This window comes from Candoia aspera, chromosome 8 (genome assembly GCF_035149785.1).
Source record: "Candoia aspera isolate rCanAsp1 chromosome 8, rCanAsp1.hap2, whole genome shotgun sequence".
In the NCBI taxonomy this organism is placed as follows: Eukaryota; Metazoa; Chordata; class Lepidosauria; order Squamata; family Boidae; genus Candoia; species Candoia aspera.
The window spans coordinates 13,759,222-13,778,744 of NC_086160.1; the positions used below are offsets into that span (position 1 = coordinate 13,759,222).

General features: G+C 41.1%; 1 protein-coding gene across 1 annotated transcript; it reads left to right on the forward strand.

Annotated features, from left to right (window-relative positions):
- Positions 1 to 2,191: 2,191 nt before the first annotated feature.
- Positions 2,192 to 10,267, forward strand: TMEM33 (transmembrane protein 33). Its single transcript, XM_063309789.1, has 7 exons — positions 2,192 to 2,394; positions 3,902 to 3,996; positions 4,669 to 4,856; positions 5,574 to 5,641; positions 6,307 to 6,440; positions 7,753 to 7,836; positions 9,405 to 10,267. The coding sequence occupies exons 1-7, from the start codon at positions 2,338 to 2,340 to the stop codon at positions 9,532 to 9,534; spliced, it is 756 nt and encodes a 251-aa protein (XP_063165859.1). The 5' UTR covers positions 2,192 to 2,337; the 3' UTR covers positions 9,535 to 10,267.
- The last annotated feature ends 9,256 nt before the right edge of the window (positions 10,268 to 19,523 follow it).

Sequence of the window (19,523 nt, forward strand, 5' to 3'; positions counted from 1 at the left end):
TGACTTCTCCTAACCCAGTGTCAGAATTGTACTAGTGAAGGCAGCATGGCTTAGAAACCTAGATGGGGGAAAAGGCCTGGAACAGCCGTGGTAGAAATAGAAGCAGAAAAATGTCAGGCAGGAGAAAAATAACCCTTTTCCCCCCCTATCCATTGCCTCTCAGCTGCAAACGGACCTTCCTGGTGCTGTTTGGTAGAGGTGTGACATGAAGCAAGTGCGATTTGAAGCGCTCAATCTCATGAAGCGAAATGCTGAGCTGCAACTGAAAGCTGATTCATACTGTTGCCTCCTGGTTGGAGGAATCACTAACATGGCCCCCCTTTGTGGTTTCAGCAGGTACTGCTCGCAATCCTGCATGGGGGTCCTTCATTCTCCTTATCCTGTATTCTTGGTAAACAGAAATCTCTCACAACCCACTCCCCTCCCAGCAACATGGGCTGCCTTTGCCAGAGCAAACAAATCCTGCTGTTCTTTATGCCCTTTCCCTGGGCAGAGAATGGTGCATTTGGCTATGTATCTGGCTGGAAGTAGGAACTTCGGTTCACATGCAGAGCTATTAAGGCATTTACACTGATCCTCTACCCCATTACCTTGGAGGAACCCCACAACATTATCAGACATGTAGTATACAACTGTGAGAGTCAGTCTGGTGTAGTGGTTAAGGCATCAGGCTAGAAACCGGGAGACCGGGAGTTCTAGTTCCGCCTCAGGCACAAAGCCAGCTGGGTGACCTTGGACCAGTCACTTTCTCTCAGCCCTAGGAAGGAGGCAATGGCAAACCACTTCTGAAAAACCTTGCCAAGAAAACTGCAGGGGCTTTTCCAGGCAGTCTCTGAAAATCGGACATGATTGGACAGATTAAAAAAAATACAATTACAGTAGTAAGAGTTTAAGTGGTTTTTTTTAATGGATTCCTCTTTTATTTATTCAATTGTTAAGATTTCTGTCCTCTAGCCCAGTGTTTCTCAACCTTGAAAACTTTAAGATGGGTGGACTTCAACCGCTGCCATTGCAATCCTTTTCCTGCCTCTATTATCACTGTTAGTCATGATTTCCTTCCAACATAATGGGTCAGAGATTTTGCACACCTTGTTGCCCTTTGATAATGTTGGAAGAATGGGGAAAATACCACTTTTAACACTAAAATAGTTATGGATAACTTAAACCTTTCACACTCATGGGCTGAGGATGAATGAAGGCAACAGCATGGAGCAACAGAGAGAAAAAAAAAAAGATTGCCAGAGCATATTTGTGCCATAATTAGGGGCAAGTGGGGATACGTCCTGAGTTAGCCTTCTCCAACCAGTCCTGTGTCTTTTTCTTCTTATTCAGTCTGTCTACCTACCTACCTGTCTACCTACCATCACATTTATATAGCCGCTCAGCTCATGTGACTCTGGGCACTATACACTATAAAACAATCCAAATATATAAAAAACAATTAGAAATACAACAAAACAAATTAAAACGATAAAAAGTGGCACAGACAAAAAATACAGAGAACACATTCCAAATAACCAACATGTAACCATTTAGCAATTCAAAATATTTCTGCTTTAAAGCAGTTTCATTATTAGAAAAACAGCCACCTTCAGCATTTACAGTCACAGGGGAAAGAGAATATAGGAATTTACAGAAATTACCCTGGCTGTGTCCCCAGAATATGTTTACTAGTGGTTCATGTAATCATGGTTTGCCTAACCCAACATTCAAGGTTTGCAAATCACACCAAACCCTGAATTAACCACTTAGGTGGGGTTGTAAGATTGCAATATGGTTGGCTAGTTCAGAGGTCATTCATTGAGTCAGATCCAGACGGTCTATAGTCGGGGTTCTGAGTTTGCTCGCGGACTGCTTGAAAAGGGGACCTAACCCGTTCCCCGCCACCTCGGGTGCCATGTCTGCAAAAGCCTGGTGACAAGGCTGGAGAAAAGAGCGTGCGGACGGCCAGTAAAATCACGTTGAAATTACACACGTGCAGCCCACAACGAAAAAGCGGTGGGTGCCCCGCCCACAGAGCAGCCCCGCCCACCGGCGAGAACGACGCGCATTCTGAGACGGCTTAAAAGCCGCGCCTCAGGAACTACGTTGCCCGGCATGTCCGCCAGCGGCAGGCTGACCCGGAAAAGGCCAGCCGGCACATGCGCAATACGAGCCGTTGGGCGGCGAGGTTGCTGCGGCGGTCCTCTTCTCTCCCCGCTGTCGGGCCTCCCTCCCCCTGCGGGTGGGTCACGCGCCTGCGCAGAGCCGGCCTCCTTCACCTCCGCGTCGCTCCTGCTTCCTCTGCGGTCGCCCCCGGGTACCTTTCCCCTCGAGCGAAGCCAGGCGGCGGCGGCCATGGCGGACACGGCGCAGAACGGGCCCATGCAAGGCGGCGCGGGCGGCGGAGCGGTGGTGAGTGAGGCGAGCCCTCGGGGGCATCTGCGCAAACCTTCCCCGAACCGGGCCGCTTCGGAGGCGCCGGACTACACGCCCCATCGTCCCGACGTGTGGGCTGGGGGTGATGGGGGAGGTAGTTGCCGCCCCACGTTGTTCTCTTGAGGCCATGGCGTTTGGGGGAGCCGCTTCTTCTTCCTCAGTCGGAGGCAGCTGATTTTGCTACGGGGTGAATGGTTTTTCCCTCGGGCCCCGCGTGGAAGGGCCTCGCCGTGCGTGGGAGTGCGGCTTTAAACCCAAAATAAGCTCTCCGTTCGTTGGGCCCGGAGAGGTGGCTCTCCTGTCGGCCTCACCCTTTTTTTCCGGGTTGCCCTTTGATTTCTCAGCCTAATCAAGCCCAGGAATTTCCTCGTGGTCTCCCATTCAATGGTTAGCCAGGCGCTGCCATGGAAGATACTGGAGGCCGTTCATCCCCGGCGTTGGTTGCCCACTGTGGGCTCTTTAAAATGAATTAAGGAAAGAGTGCTTCCTTTCTCTAAAACAGAATTTATTAAGTGTTGCTCCTGCTAGAACACCGTATGATGGGTGGACTTCAACTCCCAGAATTCCCTAGCCAGCATGCTGGCTGGGGAATTCTGGGAGTTGAAGTCCACCCATGCTGGCTGGGGAATTCTGGGAGTTGAAGTCCACCCATGCTGGCTGGGGAATTCTGGGAGTTGAATTCTGAAGTCCACCCATGCTGGCTGGGGAATTCTGGGAGTTGAAGTCCACCCATCACAAAGTGACCAACTTGGAAAAACTCTGCTATAGCCTCTTTTTCTTTCCGTTGCTGGCAGCATTTCTCTGCCCTGTTGCTGGGGTTGAATGTGATATTTTCTGCTCCCTGGACTGCCCAATAGCAAATGTATAGATTGTCCCTGGGTCTGGTAGGCTTGACTAACAGACATTGATTTGTACTATCTCCTATCCAGTCAGGCTGGTGGTTGATCAAGATGGAAATGTTAGGAATTGACCTGAGGCCTTTTGCACTCAAAGAACAACTCTACAGTCGAGCTGCTCTTCAAAGTTGTTGGCCTGATTTGAAACAAGCCTTTAGGGTTGTATGTTGGCTTTTTCATAATGCCTTCAAAGATGGGAGATAGGTGCTGGATTATTCTCCTGAGAAAACATTGAATTTTAGCAATTTTCTTCTCTTTGGTAGATTTCTAGACTGGGTTTTTAGTGGGTGACTATCAGTGGAATTTCTAAAGGAATGGCCTCTCTTTTTTTATCCTTCTCCAGTGAATCTCATAAATCATGTCTTAGAATATAGAATGTATTCCTACAACTTTTATAGCTCTGAAAGGGCTGCTGTATTAAAAGGCCTTAATGCTGCTTTTGCTTTTTAACTTACATTGTTGTGCATATATAAAGTACACAGTTCTCGATGTTGTCTGCTGTCTTTATTTACACAACTGGCAAATATTTGCTTATTTAATGGCAGGCATTAAATGTGTTTTGTATGAACTTTTTTCTTTCATTATAGCAATTTCTGATGACTAACAAGTTGGACACAGCAATGTGGCTTTCTCGTATATTCACAGTTTATTGTTCAGCTTTATTTGTCCTTCCTCTTCTAGGGTATGTATAATAATTTCTTAAAAGTTATGATGCCCCTGATATTGGGGTCTTTAGATAGTATAAGTTTTAGAATCACAGCAGAAAGATATACATGGTTTTTAAGTTCTGTTTTATATTATATTGTGTCTACATGTATATTAGACATCCAGTCAGGGTTTAGCAGTTTGATGTCTCATTGATTTCAGTGGTAAAGATCAAATTTTCGATTTAATTTTCCATCTGAAGTCAGTAGAATATCTCAGTGCTCTTTGATTGTGGCCAATATTTTATAAATATTGCTGCTTCTGATTTTGTGCTATTTAATCATTTAATTTAGCCTGGACAGTAATGTGGACATACTGTAACCGATTTAGTTCGAGTCAGTGGAGGCAATAATTCAGATTTCAGTATTCCCTGTAATTTAAAACTCTTGAAATATTGTTGATCTACCTAAATCTTTTTCATTCTTTTCTGGGAGAGGAACAGTGTGCTTGAAAACCATCATCATGAGGCTTTACTGTTCATGGAGCATATCCATTGTATTTAAGGGAAGGAATAATGATGTCTTGGCTGTGGGTGAGCAGGGCAGGTTTCAGAAACGCTGCAGTGGTTATGATGCAATGCTCGTGGGAGGATAGCTTGAAACAGTGGCTTGTTTGTATGGTAACTTCTCCTTTGGTAATTAATTCTCAGGTTGCACGAAGCAGCTAGCTTTTATCAGCGGGCTTTGCTGGCAAACGCGCTCACGAGCGCCCTTCGACTCCACCAAAGGCTGCCGCATTTCCAGTTAAGCCGGGCATTCTTGTCTCAGGCCTTGCTGGAGGACAGCTGCCACTATCTTTTGTATTCTCTCATCTTTGTTAATTCCTACCCCATTACAAGTATCCTTTTCTTTAAGAGTATTCTGTGTCAGGGTAGCCCTTCCCTAAATAGTTGGATTTGTACATTTGTTGTAGGGCTGGAATGAGAGAAAGGCAATCCAGATTAAAGTCCCTATCCTGGGCCGAGGTAGCTATGAACTTTACAGGAATGGTGAAAAGATAAAAGGGAGAAATAACTATTTATGTTGCCCTGAGCTCTTTGGAAAAGGGTTGTAATAATTTTTTTTAAATGCAACAAGCTCTTAACTATGTTCAATTAACTGTCAAATTAGCCATGTCTTTTCACAAGTCTGTTCTGTTCACATTTAGGAATGTGAGTGGTGGGTTTTTAAACCGATATCAGCTTTTAATATAAAGTAAAATCTTCCTCAGGGCTAATCTGAATCCTGGCAATGATAGGGATATGTACATGTTCTTTTCTTAGCAATATTACCATGGTTTATCATTCCCCAATTCCAGGATTATTTTTTTTTAAATTGTCAGATCTAATCTACACTCCTGGTGCCGCTCCATCCAAATACTAAGCAGGTCCAGCCCTGCTTAGTTTTCTAAAATCAGTCAAGATTGGATAGGGATGTGGCAATAAATCTCAGGGAAGATTTTTTGCAACATCTAAGGTTTTATTCTGACAAGGTCAGGGGGGGCGATATTTCTGATTAGTCAGCTTAGAGGGTAGGTGTGTGCTATTCTCTACATTTTCTTTAACTTTCATCTCAGTGAGCATTTTCCCAGTTTTGCTGTTTTCGTTGCTTCATGCTGTGACCTACACGAAGAAAGTTCTTGATGTAAGTATGATGCTGACATCTAACTCTCCCTGGTTTGAGATCGGTGCTGGTTACAGAGGCTTTACTTCTACAATTAAGGAGGCCAGTGGCAGAAGAGCACATCCCTCCATCTTTCCTCTGCAGCCTGCTGTCTTTTTGTGCACTTTAGAGAAGCAATAAATCCTCTTCCTCGGCTGATGGCAGTGAAACTCTTCTAGGCCCATCTGTTTCATTTCCTGCATCTCTACGGCGTCCAGACAAGTTTTCTGACGTTTATCTTAACTATTTCTAGTGGCAAGAAATGACAGCAACACTTGAATGAACATACTTGTCAGCAGGCAGTTATGGGGGATACATACTATGTATGTGTTAACATGGAATGGGTAAAGCAGTTGTGAGATACTATTACATGCACATTAGTGATATTTTTGTCATCTTGGGGCTATGAAATATGCTTTCCGTACTTACAGACTTCTTTAGTGGTATTCAAAGTTAATTGTAGATTTGCAGGGATTAGCATGTTGGGGAACTGGTTTAGCTCTTAGGTGGTTAATTAGTGCCTTTCATGGTTTATGAATATTAGAGCTGAAAATATCCTCATAGTTCGACCTTGGATAAATTAGCATAAACTGAAGCAAGTAATTTACAGGGACATCTATTTATTTGTTTTTCTAACTTCCTTTAAGGCACGAGGGTCGAATAGTCTTCCTTTCCTAAGAAATTTATTGGACAAGTTAAATGCTAATCAACAAAACATCTTAAAATTTATAGCCTGCAATGAAATCTTCTTGATGCCAGCTACCGTGTTTATGCTTTTCAGGTATGTGTTTTCACTTTTAGTCCTTTATTTTTTTTTCTTAAGTTATTTCAGTTGCACTGGAGGATGGAATTCTGTACCTCCTGTCCCTGTGGGGAATCTGATTTACTGGTTGAAGATTAAGGCTCAGAGTAGTGACTTATTCAAGGACTGTGGTTGACTGCCATAAGAATCTAAAAGCCCTAGGCTCAGACTGCAGAAGGTTTGCTCTGGAATTGTTTAGTCTGTCTGTATAAATCTAGTGGAGGACCTGTATTGACCATTAATTTTTAGATAAATTTGAGTTTCAAGTTAATAAAGTCTTCACCCAAACCAAACCAAACCTAAATTTTGTTTCAAGCATCTATTTTTTAAATTTCCTACCGTGTCTTAATGTCATATTTCATCTGCCGTTCAGACCCCTGTAGGTCTGAAAGGCAGGCTGTAAATCATAATAAGTTTAATTGTTGCTTAAGTTAACAGTAGGTCTGTGGATTCTTAGGGGAAGAAGGCCTGTATACAGAATATTACTGTAAACAGGTGGATATTGCTCAAATACATTTTACTGAAGATTATGCATAATTAGTAATCGATAACCGTTACTGTTGTGAATGAATATGAGGTTTTTGCAGTTCTTGCCATAGGCACATACACAAAGAGACAGATACTGGCCTTATAAGTTGCTCTTCTCCCGTTAAGTATTGGAGAGGGTGGGATAAAATGGGTTTTTGTTTTGGTATCTTAAATGGGATTCAGATGGTAAACATACATATTTCTTTTATAGGGTCAGAACTTTTAAGAGGTGTGGGCAAATGTCTCTTTTTTTGCTTCAGACTATCAGATTGTCGCAATTAAGGTCATTACGTGTGCTGGTTGGAGGTAATGCAGTTACAGTCAGACTAACATATGGCACCATATTGCCAAAGGCTGTCCTAGGCACAGTTTCTTGGAAACGAGCCCAATTGAACCCATTGAGGTTTATTTTTAAATAAGGAGGGCCTGTAAGGGAGTCGCTTTCAGACAAGCCTACATAGAAAATAAGTTCCATTAAACACACCGGGGCCTGTTCCTGAGTGAAGCTGCACAGGGTTGGCAGTGCTTCCTCTTCCTTGCTCTGTTTTTTTAATATTTCAATTCTTTTGGCTACTGAAGCATGTTACTCAATGAGCTATAGATCTGTTTGCCTGTGTGTATATATACAATGTTAAAACATTTATATAAGATTTTTAGTTCAAAATGTAGCATATAAACATTTAATTGTAAATCCTGTAACTGTATCTTGATTAAGAAACTGTTTTCCCCTACCCACCACCCTTACTTCTTTTGTCCTCTTCAGTGGCCAGGGAAGCTTGTTGCAGCCTTTTATTTACTACAGATTTCTTACGCTCCGTTACTCCTCCCACAGAAATCCCTACTGTCGGTAAGAAGCCATTTAAGACTACTCACACCTATAATTACTGTTGCAGCACTTAAGCAGCTAGCTGCTGGGTTTCTCTCCCTCTGTCTCTCTCTTATGGCTATAATTACATTTTTTTTCGCAAAATGCTTTCACCTTTTCTGCCAGAAGTGTTACAAATTATGGGAAGGAGATCCAGGGCTCAGTGATGGAATTTATGCTTTGAAGGTCAAAGGTCCAAAGTTTAATCTCCTGTCACTTTCTAGTTCACTGGGTTTTGGGGACCGGTAATCAGCCTTCAAGATCCGCAGCTGTGCTACTGAGCAGAAGCTCTGAAAGTACTGCCTTTTGAATTTCTGAAATCACAGACTTTGCATTCCTACTCAGATATTTTAGAACTTGGAAACCTGACGACCTAACAGAAATATATTCCGGTTTGGTAGATGAAATTTGTGGCTTGTTTTGTACTTACCCTGTTATATTTCTGTGGGTTTGTTAGAGCAGAGGTTCTCAATGTGGGCTATATGGCCCCTCTGAGGGCCATGCAGTATTTCCAGGAGGACTTCTGCTGCTGCTGCTAAGCACTTTGTGTTTCTAAAAATTTTGTTTGCTATTACACAGTTATGTCTGCTTAGAAGTAATTGCTTTTTGTTAGCTACTACAAATGGTTTGATTTTGTAATATAAAGACAGTTATACTAATGATAGTTTAGACTAATAAACAGTGCAGATGGTAAAGCCCCTTTTTTCAGCTAACAGCAACCGGGGTGTGTGTCAGAGGGGTAATTGAGGCTTAGGAGGGGGCCATGAGCAAAATTAGGTTGCAAACACCTGTGTTAGAGGCTTTTCTGTAAGTGAAGTCTATAATCCTGAAATCTTTTTAGTTGATTCTACTGCTTTATTTAGTGGCACTTATCTTAATTTTTTAGCTTCACTTTTAACCGTATTATATTACTCTGACTCATTAGTCTTAAGGTTTTCTAATATTTTCTTTAGTTAAAACTCCTTGTTTGTACCCCTTTTAGTTACTTATTTTAATCCCACTGGTCTAGCCTCTAGATCTGTAGTTATATTTGCTTCATGATTTGCTTTGTGCTGGCTAATGACTCTAATAAAGATTGATGTTCACGATGATACTCAGATTTGGGGATCTGTTCATCCATGTACCTCATTCCATCTCTCTCTCCTTCATTTGCTCCCTCCCTTCAGATACTTGAGACTGAATATGTCATGACTGTTGAGTATGCTTAAGCCTTTTTTTCTTCCTTTTCCTCTTAAGATTGTCTTGAACGTTGTGACACCTTTTTATACTTCAGGTACCTCAGTCTGGCTCTAATTTGGTTAGCACTTACGATCTTGGTTTCCTATTAGAACTGAGGATTGGCTGTTCTTCAAAATGCTTTCCTGCAGATGATTGACAGCATAGTCTGGCGCACACACATTAAAACCAGTGAAATTTATGTATCGATTAGTGTGAATGGGATCGCAGCCTTGTTCTCTTTAAGAGTTTTTTTTTTTTAAATCAAGGCCAATTTTAAGAATGATAGAGCAGCTTCTGTTTCACATGTGTTTGAAAATATATTTTATTTTCAGGACTCTCTTCACAGAATTGAGGATTGTTGTTGAGCATCTCATAATGAAGCCTTCCTGCCCTGTATTTGTACGAAGACTCTGCATCAGCAGCATTTCTTTTATAAGCAGACTGGCACCAACACTGGCATAGCCAATGCTGGAAACCTGCGTACGCCTCTCTAATGAACATTCTGAGCAGCTGGTATTTCTGCTGGTGATTTATAAATTCAGGATCTCGGTCAAGGTTGTATAGAAATGTTTCCTTCCAAGAGTCTGTTTTGTGGATTGCATCTATGTTTTTTTTAAAGGTCTGTTTTTCTTTCCAAACTGATGTTTTGTGGAAGATGAACGCTTGTCATCTTAGGCAAAATACTTTTTAGGCAATCATTTATCTGTGTTGTACGATATGGTTTATGTGTTGTCGTGATTTCATTAATACTGAATGCAAAATACTTCTTCAAAACAAGAAACCATGTCAGGCAATACTAGCTGGATTGTGTCTAGCAAATATGAAATGTTGCTGTAGTGTACCTGATAGCTCTCGGGGTTCGCATTTGAAATACCTTTCTATGCGGTACATTTGAGTCAGTATTCCTTCAGTGAGTAAATGGAAGAAACTCAGTCAACTGAATCATAATTAACACAAACCAGTTGGTGTCTGTTCTGAATATGAACAATAGGTCTAAACATCTAATTTTGTTGTTCTGATTTATTTAATGCTTTTGAAATGGAAAGCCCCCCATCCTTCTCCAGCTGTATCTTTCTTGATCAATACTTCTTTACGCTATCTGAATGCCCTATTACTTTTGCTGTCTTCTGAAACTGGGATTCGTAAAATGCCAATCTGTGAAACGTTTGAATAATAAAGATGGATGTTATGTTTATTCCCAAGAAAACTCATGGTGTTTGTGCCCTTTTGGGGTAAACATTGCTCAACTAGGTGGCTTCAGTTTATCCTCTAACAAGATGTGAAGCAACCTAAGCCACAGTAGAAATCCCATCCATAGGTGCTCATTATACTGTGAAAGCATCAGAATTCATTTCCGGGTGGTGAGGAATGACGTCCCTATAAGGCAGAAGCAGAGGTGGTCTTTAAGATATGAAATGTGCCCCGTCTTTCCCTTCAGCCTGTGGGTCTGTCTGTGTTGGCAGCCACTGGTATAACTCGAACTGAAAATGGGGATGAGTCTTTCCTTCCTGTCTCCTGGCCTTAATCAGATGATCCTGTGTGGAAACCTGAAGGATTCTCTCTGCATGGCTGCTGTAGCTGTACAAGGAAATCCCACTGATTGTGATGGCCACAGGGTGTGTGTGTGTGCTATTGTTTAAAATAACTTAGCAAATCACCACCTAGGGCATAGTGGGGAATCAGCGGCCATCCAGACATAGGCCTACCTTTCTCAGGAGTCTCTGTGAATGTGACTGGTACTGGGGGATGTTGGGAGTAGCCATGCATCAACATGGGAAGGGTTCACAGGTTCTCCACCCATCATTAAGAAAAAAATGGCTCCCCCCACCCATGGGAGTCATGTTGAAATTGCTGAACAGTGTCTGTTTTCTTCCAAGTAGAAGTGCCATAATGCCATGAAGTCTATATTGCCTCAGCCAACCAATCTGCACTAGTATCCAGGCGGCCAAGGCTCATCCTGCTTGTTCTTCATAGGCATCTATTTGACTGCTGTAGGAATTAAATACTGTCCCAGCACTGTTCTTAGGTTCTCATTTTAGAACTTGTCTTGATACACTTTTTCGGTGTGCTGTGCATTTCTTGTGAATCTTTGGGCTGATTTCGATAGGGCATTTCTCCAAGGTATATATTCTAGGCCTGAATTTGTCTTAAGCTGATGGTTTACTCATTGGGATTCGATACAGCTGATGCATGTTTTCTTGGGAATCATTCAGTTTATGGGGTGTATTCCCAAGCAAGTGTACGGGTAACGGTACACGGGGGGGGGGAACCCAGGTGAAAGCAGGGCTTTAGCAGAAGAGCTGAGAGAATGTTGTGCAAACCCCAAAGCCTTAGCCACCGCTCCCAGTGCTTCTCAAAAAATTGCTGCCATATTGTAACTTTAATGTGATAGAAAGGATAAATTATTTAATATATAAGGACAATCATGTTCGCTGTTTAATGAATCATTTAGTTTTAATCTTGGCCATTCAGTGAGCAAGAAAGCATCAGTGATCTAAAGGAGTAGGGAGATCTGAATTGGGGACCAGTTTTATCCTATCTTCCATTATGGTATCTGAAAGGGAACAGGTCCATAAACGTTCTGTTTGTTTCTTTGCTACCGTGGATAGCACTGAGCCATCTGCTGACCATTGTTCCCGACGTCCAAATCTCTGCCTCTTTCTGAGGACCTGCATTTTAGGATCGAGGAATTATTTGCTTAGGTATTGCTTACACACTGATTCTTGTGGGCTGTTTCATAATTCAGTGTCTTAACTTTGCATTAATTGATGCACTAAATAATTACGTTTGATTCAATTGCTTTAAAACAGATATTTCTGTTTATATGTTTTTTGGGGATCCTAGTATGAACGCCATTTTGATTAAACTCATTCATTAGCTTGTCATAGCCAATTTTGTACGCTGGTTATTCATCTTCCTGCCCCAGCGAAATACTCTTAAGTTCCAACTGAGGCTGAGATCATTCTACTTGAGGTCTCCCTCAGTGATTTATAGAGAAGCTTCTTAGAAGTGTGCATGAATGCTGAGATTCCCTTCCATACTCTCTATCCTGTTTTGACTTTTGTAAAAACTAAAATGGCTACAGCAATAAAGTGAATGTTTTAGCAATAGGCCGGCATGGAACGTCTGAGCCTATTTCCACCTGATTTGCATCTGTACAAGCTGAATTTCGTGATTCTGGAATTCTGAAACAGATCATTAAAAGATTAAAGGAGTCTAGCATTGTGCAAGTACTACTGAGGCATTCATTCAGCCATCACTCACAGTGCATGCATTCCTTTGCTAGATGTTAGTGAGAAAAACTTTGTTTGGGGACTAAGCTTCATATACCTTACAGGTTTGCTTCTGAGAGACCTTGGGATTTCTTTTTCTTAAATCGACCGTGGATGCTTGGCCTGCACCCAAACTTCTGCATTAAGGAAACTGAATATTTGGTGCAGCATGGCTGAGATAAATTAATACATTTGCATATCTGCAGAATTCTCTGATTTCGGTTGGCTACAGTAATAATGGCATGTAACTCCCCACCATATAAGGCCTTCTTTAGATGTCCCTCGGCCTTCTGAAATTGCAGTAGTCCTATTATTGGAATCATAATGCTTAGAAGTCTGGGTAAAAGCAGACAGGAGATATTTGGGAAGGTAGTTTCTACCGTGTGGGTTTTGGCCAGCATGCAAACTGCCATTAAAGGCCAAGTGTGGCTCTAGGCTTCAAAACAGCGAGGCAGATGAACAGCAAGGCCTGAAAGAGGGCTCACCAGGAGTCACTGATGGCTCTGCAAAGTCAGTCAGTCAGTCCCGTCCTGTTCATAATCCATCATGTTGTGCATACAGCCTCAGGTGTGAGGCATTTATTCCTCGTTGCTCGAAAGTTACTAGATGAATGCAGAAATATCTCTAGGATAGTCACATCAGGGCATATAGTACTTTACAGTGCGTCATAGCAGAAAAACCTGTTAAATAACCTATAATACAACCATTTGTCTTAGGAAAAAGTAATGAATTAACATCAACAGCTGCATGCGTGCTGCTTTCTTTGGGTGAGGCATGGGATAGTAGGAAGCACGGGATGTGCTAGCAGGCCACTGTTAAAATACCTTGGAGGCTTGTTCAGTAAGCCACTCGTGCACCTGGATCTGATTTTTTCACACATGAAGAGCATCCAGGAATAACGGGAGAAAATCCTGATTAAAAGTCTCACTTTCCATTTGTTGGGCAAGGAATGGGGAATATTGGGCTCAGAAAGGAAGCCATTTCAGAAGATGATGGGCAGGAATGTGGAATTCTGGGAGTTGGAATCCACACATCTTAAAGTTGCCAAGGTTGAGAAACCCTGGTATACATTTTATATTTCCTTGTGTGTGTGCGTGCGCAGAGAGGCTTGTCCTTCCTTAGTAACAGTCATTTTTAGGTAGCAGATTGTTGCTGCCTCTCAGGTGCAATGGGCTGAGCATAAATTAGAAAAAATAAATTGAAAAATTCATCATTTTCCCTGTCTTCAAGGACTGGAGCGCAAAATGCTAATGCTGTCCTCAGAGGGGAAATAGTTCTCCTGCATATTTGAGAAAATGTGAAACCCTTTCAAAGAAATCTAATAAACATAATCATCACAGCCTGCTGACACGAAGGAAAAAGGGCCTCATTCGCTCTTTCTTTTTTCTGCCGCAATTTAGTGGCCCCTACTGATTTACAAATTGGATCACAACAGTAAATTATCCATGCCGGTACCTGTGAAAGTAAGTGCTGAGATCCATATTTGTTTGGAGTTCTGCTTAAATCAGCAAAAATGATAAATTTGATGGTCTGAAATTGGAAATACCAAGGGCTTTCGGCAATGATTGAGCAAAATGTCTCCTGTTGTAATTTATTGTGACCCTCTTTCATTCTAGACACTTTGTATATCTAATATTTATTTCAACACAAATTAAATTGCTCCCTCCTAGATTGTCGCATCTCTGGTTTTATTGATGTTGTCAAAATCAGATTGCAATCCCTTCTTCTGCCTGTTCCCTTGGATTCAAAAGTGCTCCAGTCACAGCAGTTTATACAGCAAAGGGATAGCCATTACTTTTGCGTTCAAGACATGAGGATCTTTGTGCTGACTTTTTAAAAATGATGTTGTGAAATGTATTAAGCAAAATAATTTTGATGAGATAAATTGATTGATTCTGTGTCATCAAGTTGGTGCTAATTCTTAGCAACTACACCGATAGATTTTCTCCAGGAGGATCTTTTTCCAACCTGGCTCTTCAGGTCTTCCAGTGATACACTCAGCATTGCTATAAGTGAGTCTATCCACCTTGCTGCTGGTTGTTGTCGTCATCTCTTTCACCTTTCCCAGTATTAATAGATTTCTCATGAGAACTAATATTGTGCATAACGTGCAGATGTATCAGTATGGTAATTTGAGTCTGGTCATTTGGGCCTCAGTGAGAACTCTGGATTGATTTGTTTGATGATCCATTTGTTTATTTCCTTGGCAATCCATGGTATTCTCAGGAGTCTTTTCTAACACCAAAGTTCAAAAGCATCAATGTTACTTCTATTTTGCTTCTTCAAAGTCCAACGTTCACTTCCATAGAATGTCACAGAGAAAACCCTTGTCTGCATGATTCTGACCTTTGTAGGTATAGACACAACCTGGCATCTGAACATTGTTAGGATGACATATTCAAACTTATATTTATTACAGTACAGTATATAGATTTATCTCATCCCATATTCTGTAATCATTTCATGTTAGAAGATCTCTTCATGCTTTTGTTAGAAGATTTGCCCCCCCCTATTTTTACCACTGCTTTATCTGGAATGGTTAGATATGGTTGTTTGCTTTTCACTTTTGTCTGCTCTTAAAAGTGTAAGAGCTGAACAAAAGGAAGGAAGGAAAAACCTGCTGGTATTTGGTGACCTACTTAAAAAGCTGCTTGTGTTTTTCCTGTAAGAAAGTGGAGAAGGGAAACATTTGAGAGAGAAAAAGACTGGTAGTGATGCTGAGAGAAAGACCATGAAGTAGATCCAGATGAGTTAAAGGTAAAAATACTTTATAAAGTGGATGTAGTGAATGGTCCCCTCATGTTGCAGGTTTAAAAGTAAGCCGAGTAACAGGGCAGTTGATAATAATTGGAAGACACACACACACACGCACACACATACATGCCCTACACAACTTTAGAGTTCCAAAACTTGCCATGGCCTTTAGGCCTGCCCTGCTAGGTTCACATGCATGCACACACCCATCCACCATATTAGGCACTGTATTTGCAGATGCATAAGGCAGACACTTTTATGTTACACTATCATTTTAGCTTTTTATCTCAGTTCTCGTTTCAGTGGCTCATTTGAATGCCATTTTTGCTGCAGTGGTAGAGTGTAAGTTCTGTGTATGTTTGCTGTGCCTTTACTATTTTGCAGGACCTTGCATTAGATCCTCAGCTAGATTCCCTCTTGACTTCTCATCCATTTTTACACATGTTCAGTGGTTGCAAATAGTGTTGCTATATGTTGCAAGACCACTGGAGTATCAAGCAGCATAATGAATTCCAAGTTCCACTGGATCTTTGCCTTAACAACAAGACAAAGTACTGGAATTAGTTAAACTTCGTTGGTTCAGGTATTCTGCACATACCTGAATATCAAATTAATTCAGGGTGAGAGAGACATGGATTGGCATCCTGTTTGCATTTTCTTTCTGAAATGCTGCCCTCTGGTGGAATATTATATGTAATTCTCCCTCTGTGAGGTGCGTATGTGGTTTTATCACCCATCACCCTCTGTCTGTCTGTCTGTCATATACTAATGGGTCTCAGCATGGAAGAGAATATCTGACATTATCCATGTTCAGCAAATGCCATGCTTTGGGATATTCCATTTTAAAAGATTCTATAGACGTTGTTTTGATAAATTGCATCTTATTTTAGGGCAGATGAAAATGGTGGAAGCAAAACATTTGGCTTTTAGCTTATCACTTCTATTTGTTAAGCACTGTAATAAACATACAGCTTTGAAATTTTTTAACACATCTTTGGGGGATCCAGCTCAAACTTGACTGAAGTAGTGTCTGATGCTTTAAAAATTAAGAGAAAGATGCAGTGTCGGGCTTCACATTTTGATGCTTTAAAAATGCATGTGTATCTGTGCAATAAAACTTATGGAGATGCCACGTATAATGCAACTTTCCCTGGTCATGTTGCAAAATGTGATTTTCTACCATTTGGTAATATTCCTCAGCATGTCCAAAAGTCCTCCTGTTTGTCACAGGAGGTGGGAATTAAATGGCAAGTCTCAAAACAGCGTAATTTCAAGATTATTCTAAATTAGTCTCATGGAGCAAAAGCTAACTCAGACACAGTAAAAGCAGTCGAGAAACTCTTTAAAAGAGGAAAGAATTTTGAGGAGTAATATTCCTTTTTTCCTTCCCACCTTTTTTATGGGGATTTGGCCTGGTCGCAACTGGCCTTGTGCAGTCATCACAATGAATTTGACTCTGAGAGGAACAAGAAATGCACAGTTGTTGCATTTGTGGTACTAACTGTACAGAATGGTAGCAGCTGTTAGTTGAGACATTTCTCAAAATCGGCTAATGTGGGCTAAGATGCTTCAAATGGCTAGTAAGAAATTCTCCAATTCTGCAATTGGACAAGTTGGTATAAAGTACTGTGCAGAGGCTCCTGTTATGTCAGATACAGTATTTGCATATATGCAAGCATTTTTCTTGCCAATCTTATATTCCACCTCTTAAAACCCTTATGGTTTGCAGCCTCCATGGACTTAATCTCATCTATTCAAATTGACAACCTGAATGGGGAAGAAGCATTTTGTGGTACCTCTTTTAAGGTCACCATGGCTAATTTAGGGCTTGAATCCATGAATGTTCATCTGCCACTTAAAGTAGAAGCATCTGCTGCACTATTAGCAATGAATTCAGTACCCAGTGGACAACTTGATGGATGCATGTTGAAAATGATCACTGACGCCTGACAGTCCGGTTGGCAGCCTAGTTGTACTATGAGGTTTGGATTTCTGCAGATTTATTGCATCAAGTTACATATTTTTTGATGATGGTAAAATATTTTTTAGTTCTGTAATATCCCTGTTTATAATCTGAATGTTGCTTCCCACAACATCAATCTTTCAACACTTTGAAACTATTTAAAGCAGACATTGCATGACCTCTATATCTTCTGGAGCAAAATTCTATGCATTTTTCTTTGCAAATAAGACACGCACACCCTAATTTTGTTTGTGTTTAAGCAAAATTTGTGTTTTGCTTAAACAAGGCTTTTCAATTAACCCTGTTGGATGAGTTTGTACAACTCACTAAACCAAAGTAGCCAACCACTTTTTAATCTGGTATAGAGTAAATTCATTTGCTGAGCTCATCCAGGGCAAATAATAAATGGGATTACAGCCTCAATACTATCTATTTCACCATGCTGTGTATCATCTGGCACTTATGCAGCATCTTGTACTTTATAAACACAGGGAAACCAGAATTAAATGTTAATTAAATTATTCATTGTTCTAGGAAATTTTAGAGTTTCGTAATAGATTTATGAAACTATGACCGTATCACTTCAGACTTTAGGCAAGGAAATAAGAGTTTATGAATAACCCCCACCCCACTATTAAAAAATAACTTCTTATGCCTACACAATCAAGTCTCCCAGAGGAAAGAGTTTTGGGTTAACAAATCATCAGATGATGGTTTTACTGAAAACTGAGAAATTATCTTCCTGTTTGGAATAACCCAACATGGAACACTACCTAACATGGAATCTCTAGAGCTTATATGACTCCATCTTGGGTGTTTAGCAATGTTAAAAGAAGGTGGTAGTAATAAATACATTTCCCAGATAAATAGAAAAAATGTATTTTCATTTACCCACCATTTTAAATATGGTGTAATTTAAACACTGATGGGAACGCAAGAGGTATTAAAGCCATTAAACCACTCAGACTACAACCAAGTTCAACAAAACAATGAACCCTTACAATGTTAATTTCTGTTTAATACTAATTAATAGCAGCTAAACATGTAGAGATGATCCAATGCAGATAAATGAAAGAATAGAAATGATTATAGGTTGGTGATTATGAAATAAAGTATCAAGTCATAGTTAAACCAAATACATACATCTAGTGAACAGAAATTAAAGTGGGGTAGGAAGCTACATAATCCATTCTGAGTGCATCCTGGTCTTCCTGGAATGCTTTTCTCTGCAGAGCATTGATCTGGTGAATCTAGGGTGGTTTCTGAAACACCACAAATGACTTCCTGTTCTGTACTTTTGCTTCCAAAGAGACAAACCACTCTTGAAGAAGTGGGTTCCAGGAGGAAAATCAACAATCCTGGGAACAGACCACACCACTGGAGTTTGGATAATAAGTTCAAACTATAATAGTAGTAGTAGTAGTAGTATATTGGTAATGATGATGCTCTGGGACTTTAGATTTCAAACAGACAAGCACCTGCCACACAATACCCCAGACTTAACAATTGTTGATAAGGAAGACAAAAGTCTGGATAGTGGACATTGCAATACCTCGAAACAGCAGAAGAGAAGAGAAACAATTGAAGAAAATCACAAAATACAAAGATCTGCAAACAGAAGTAGAACAACTGGCAAAAGAAAGCAAAGATAGTACCAATAGTAAGAGACACCTTGGGTGCAATTCCAAAATATCTGGAGCACCATTTGAACACCATTGGCATTGACAGAATAATCATCGGTCAATTTCAAAAGCCAGCTTTACATGGAACAGCTTATCTCCTGTGACAACAGTTTATCTCCTGTGACAATACCTTAACATCTGCCCATCCTAGGTCCTTGGGAAGGATAAAAATGCCAAATCCAGTCTAAACATCTGGCTGACAGTTTGAAAAAGAATACTTTTGAGAATCTAAGCCTTATGCCTTGCAATTGCCAATGAAATTCTGGGTGGGTTTCAGCTGCCAAAACTGAAGCCTGTTTCAATTCGACCATCTTGCTGAATTAAGGTGTTGGATTAGGTTCATGCCACCTTTAGCTGGGTGGTTTTGGGCGGTGACGCATGCCCAGCCCAACTTCCGAAGGCCGTGGTTTGGGGAAGAACTGAAAGACGGATGCTATACAGCCTTGAGCTGTGGAAAGAAAGAAACGTGTGCTGCGCAGGAGTAACAACCAGACGTCCCAAGGCGTTCACTTTAGGTTACCTACTAAAACGCAGGAGGAACTTACTTCCAAGTAAGTACGCAGGATCCTGGGCTTGGGCCAGGCCAAGAGGGAAGATCTGCTCCCCTCGTGGATCTCAGAACCAACGTTAGTTTTGGGGGATTTGAGCTGAGCTCGGCCGGTGACTTCATGGATGCGCTGTTTTCCGGGCAACACTGCGAAGATGGCTCGCCGTTGCTTTCCACAGGGATTTTTCCCCCTTTCCCGGTCAAGCCACAGCCCGGCTTCGTTCCTGGGGCCA

What these genes read in the sequence shown, in the direction of transcription:
- TMEM33 (XM_063309789.1), top strand. Translation starts at nt 2,338, where the DNA reads ATGGCGGACACGGCGCAGAACGGGCCCATGCAAGGCGGCGCGGGCGGC. An exon ending in GCGCGGGCGGCGGAGCGGTG is followed by an intron (nt 2,395 to 3,901) that starts GTGAGTGAGGCG and finishes CTTTCATTATAG; the next exon opens with CAATTTCTGATGACTAACAA. An exon ending in ACACGAAGAAAGTTCTTGAT is followed by an intron (nt 5,642 to 6,306) that starts GTAAGTATGATG and finishes ACTTCCTTTAAG; the next exon opens with GCACGAGGGTCGAATAGTCT.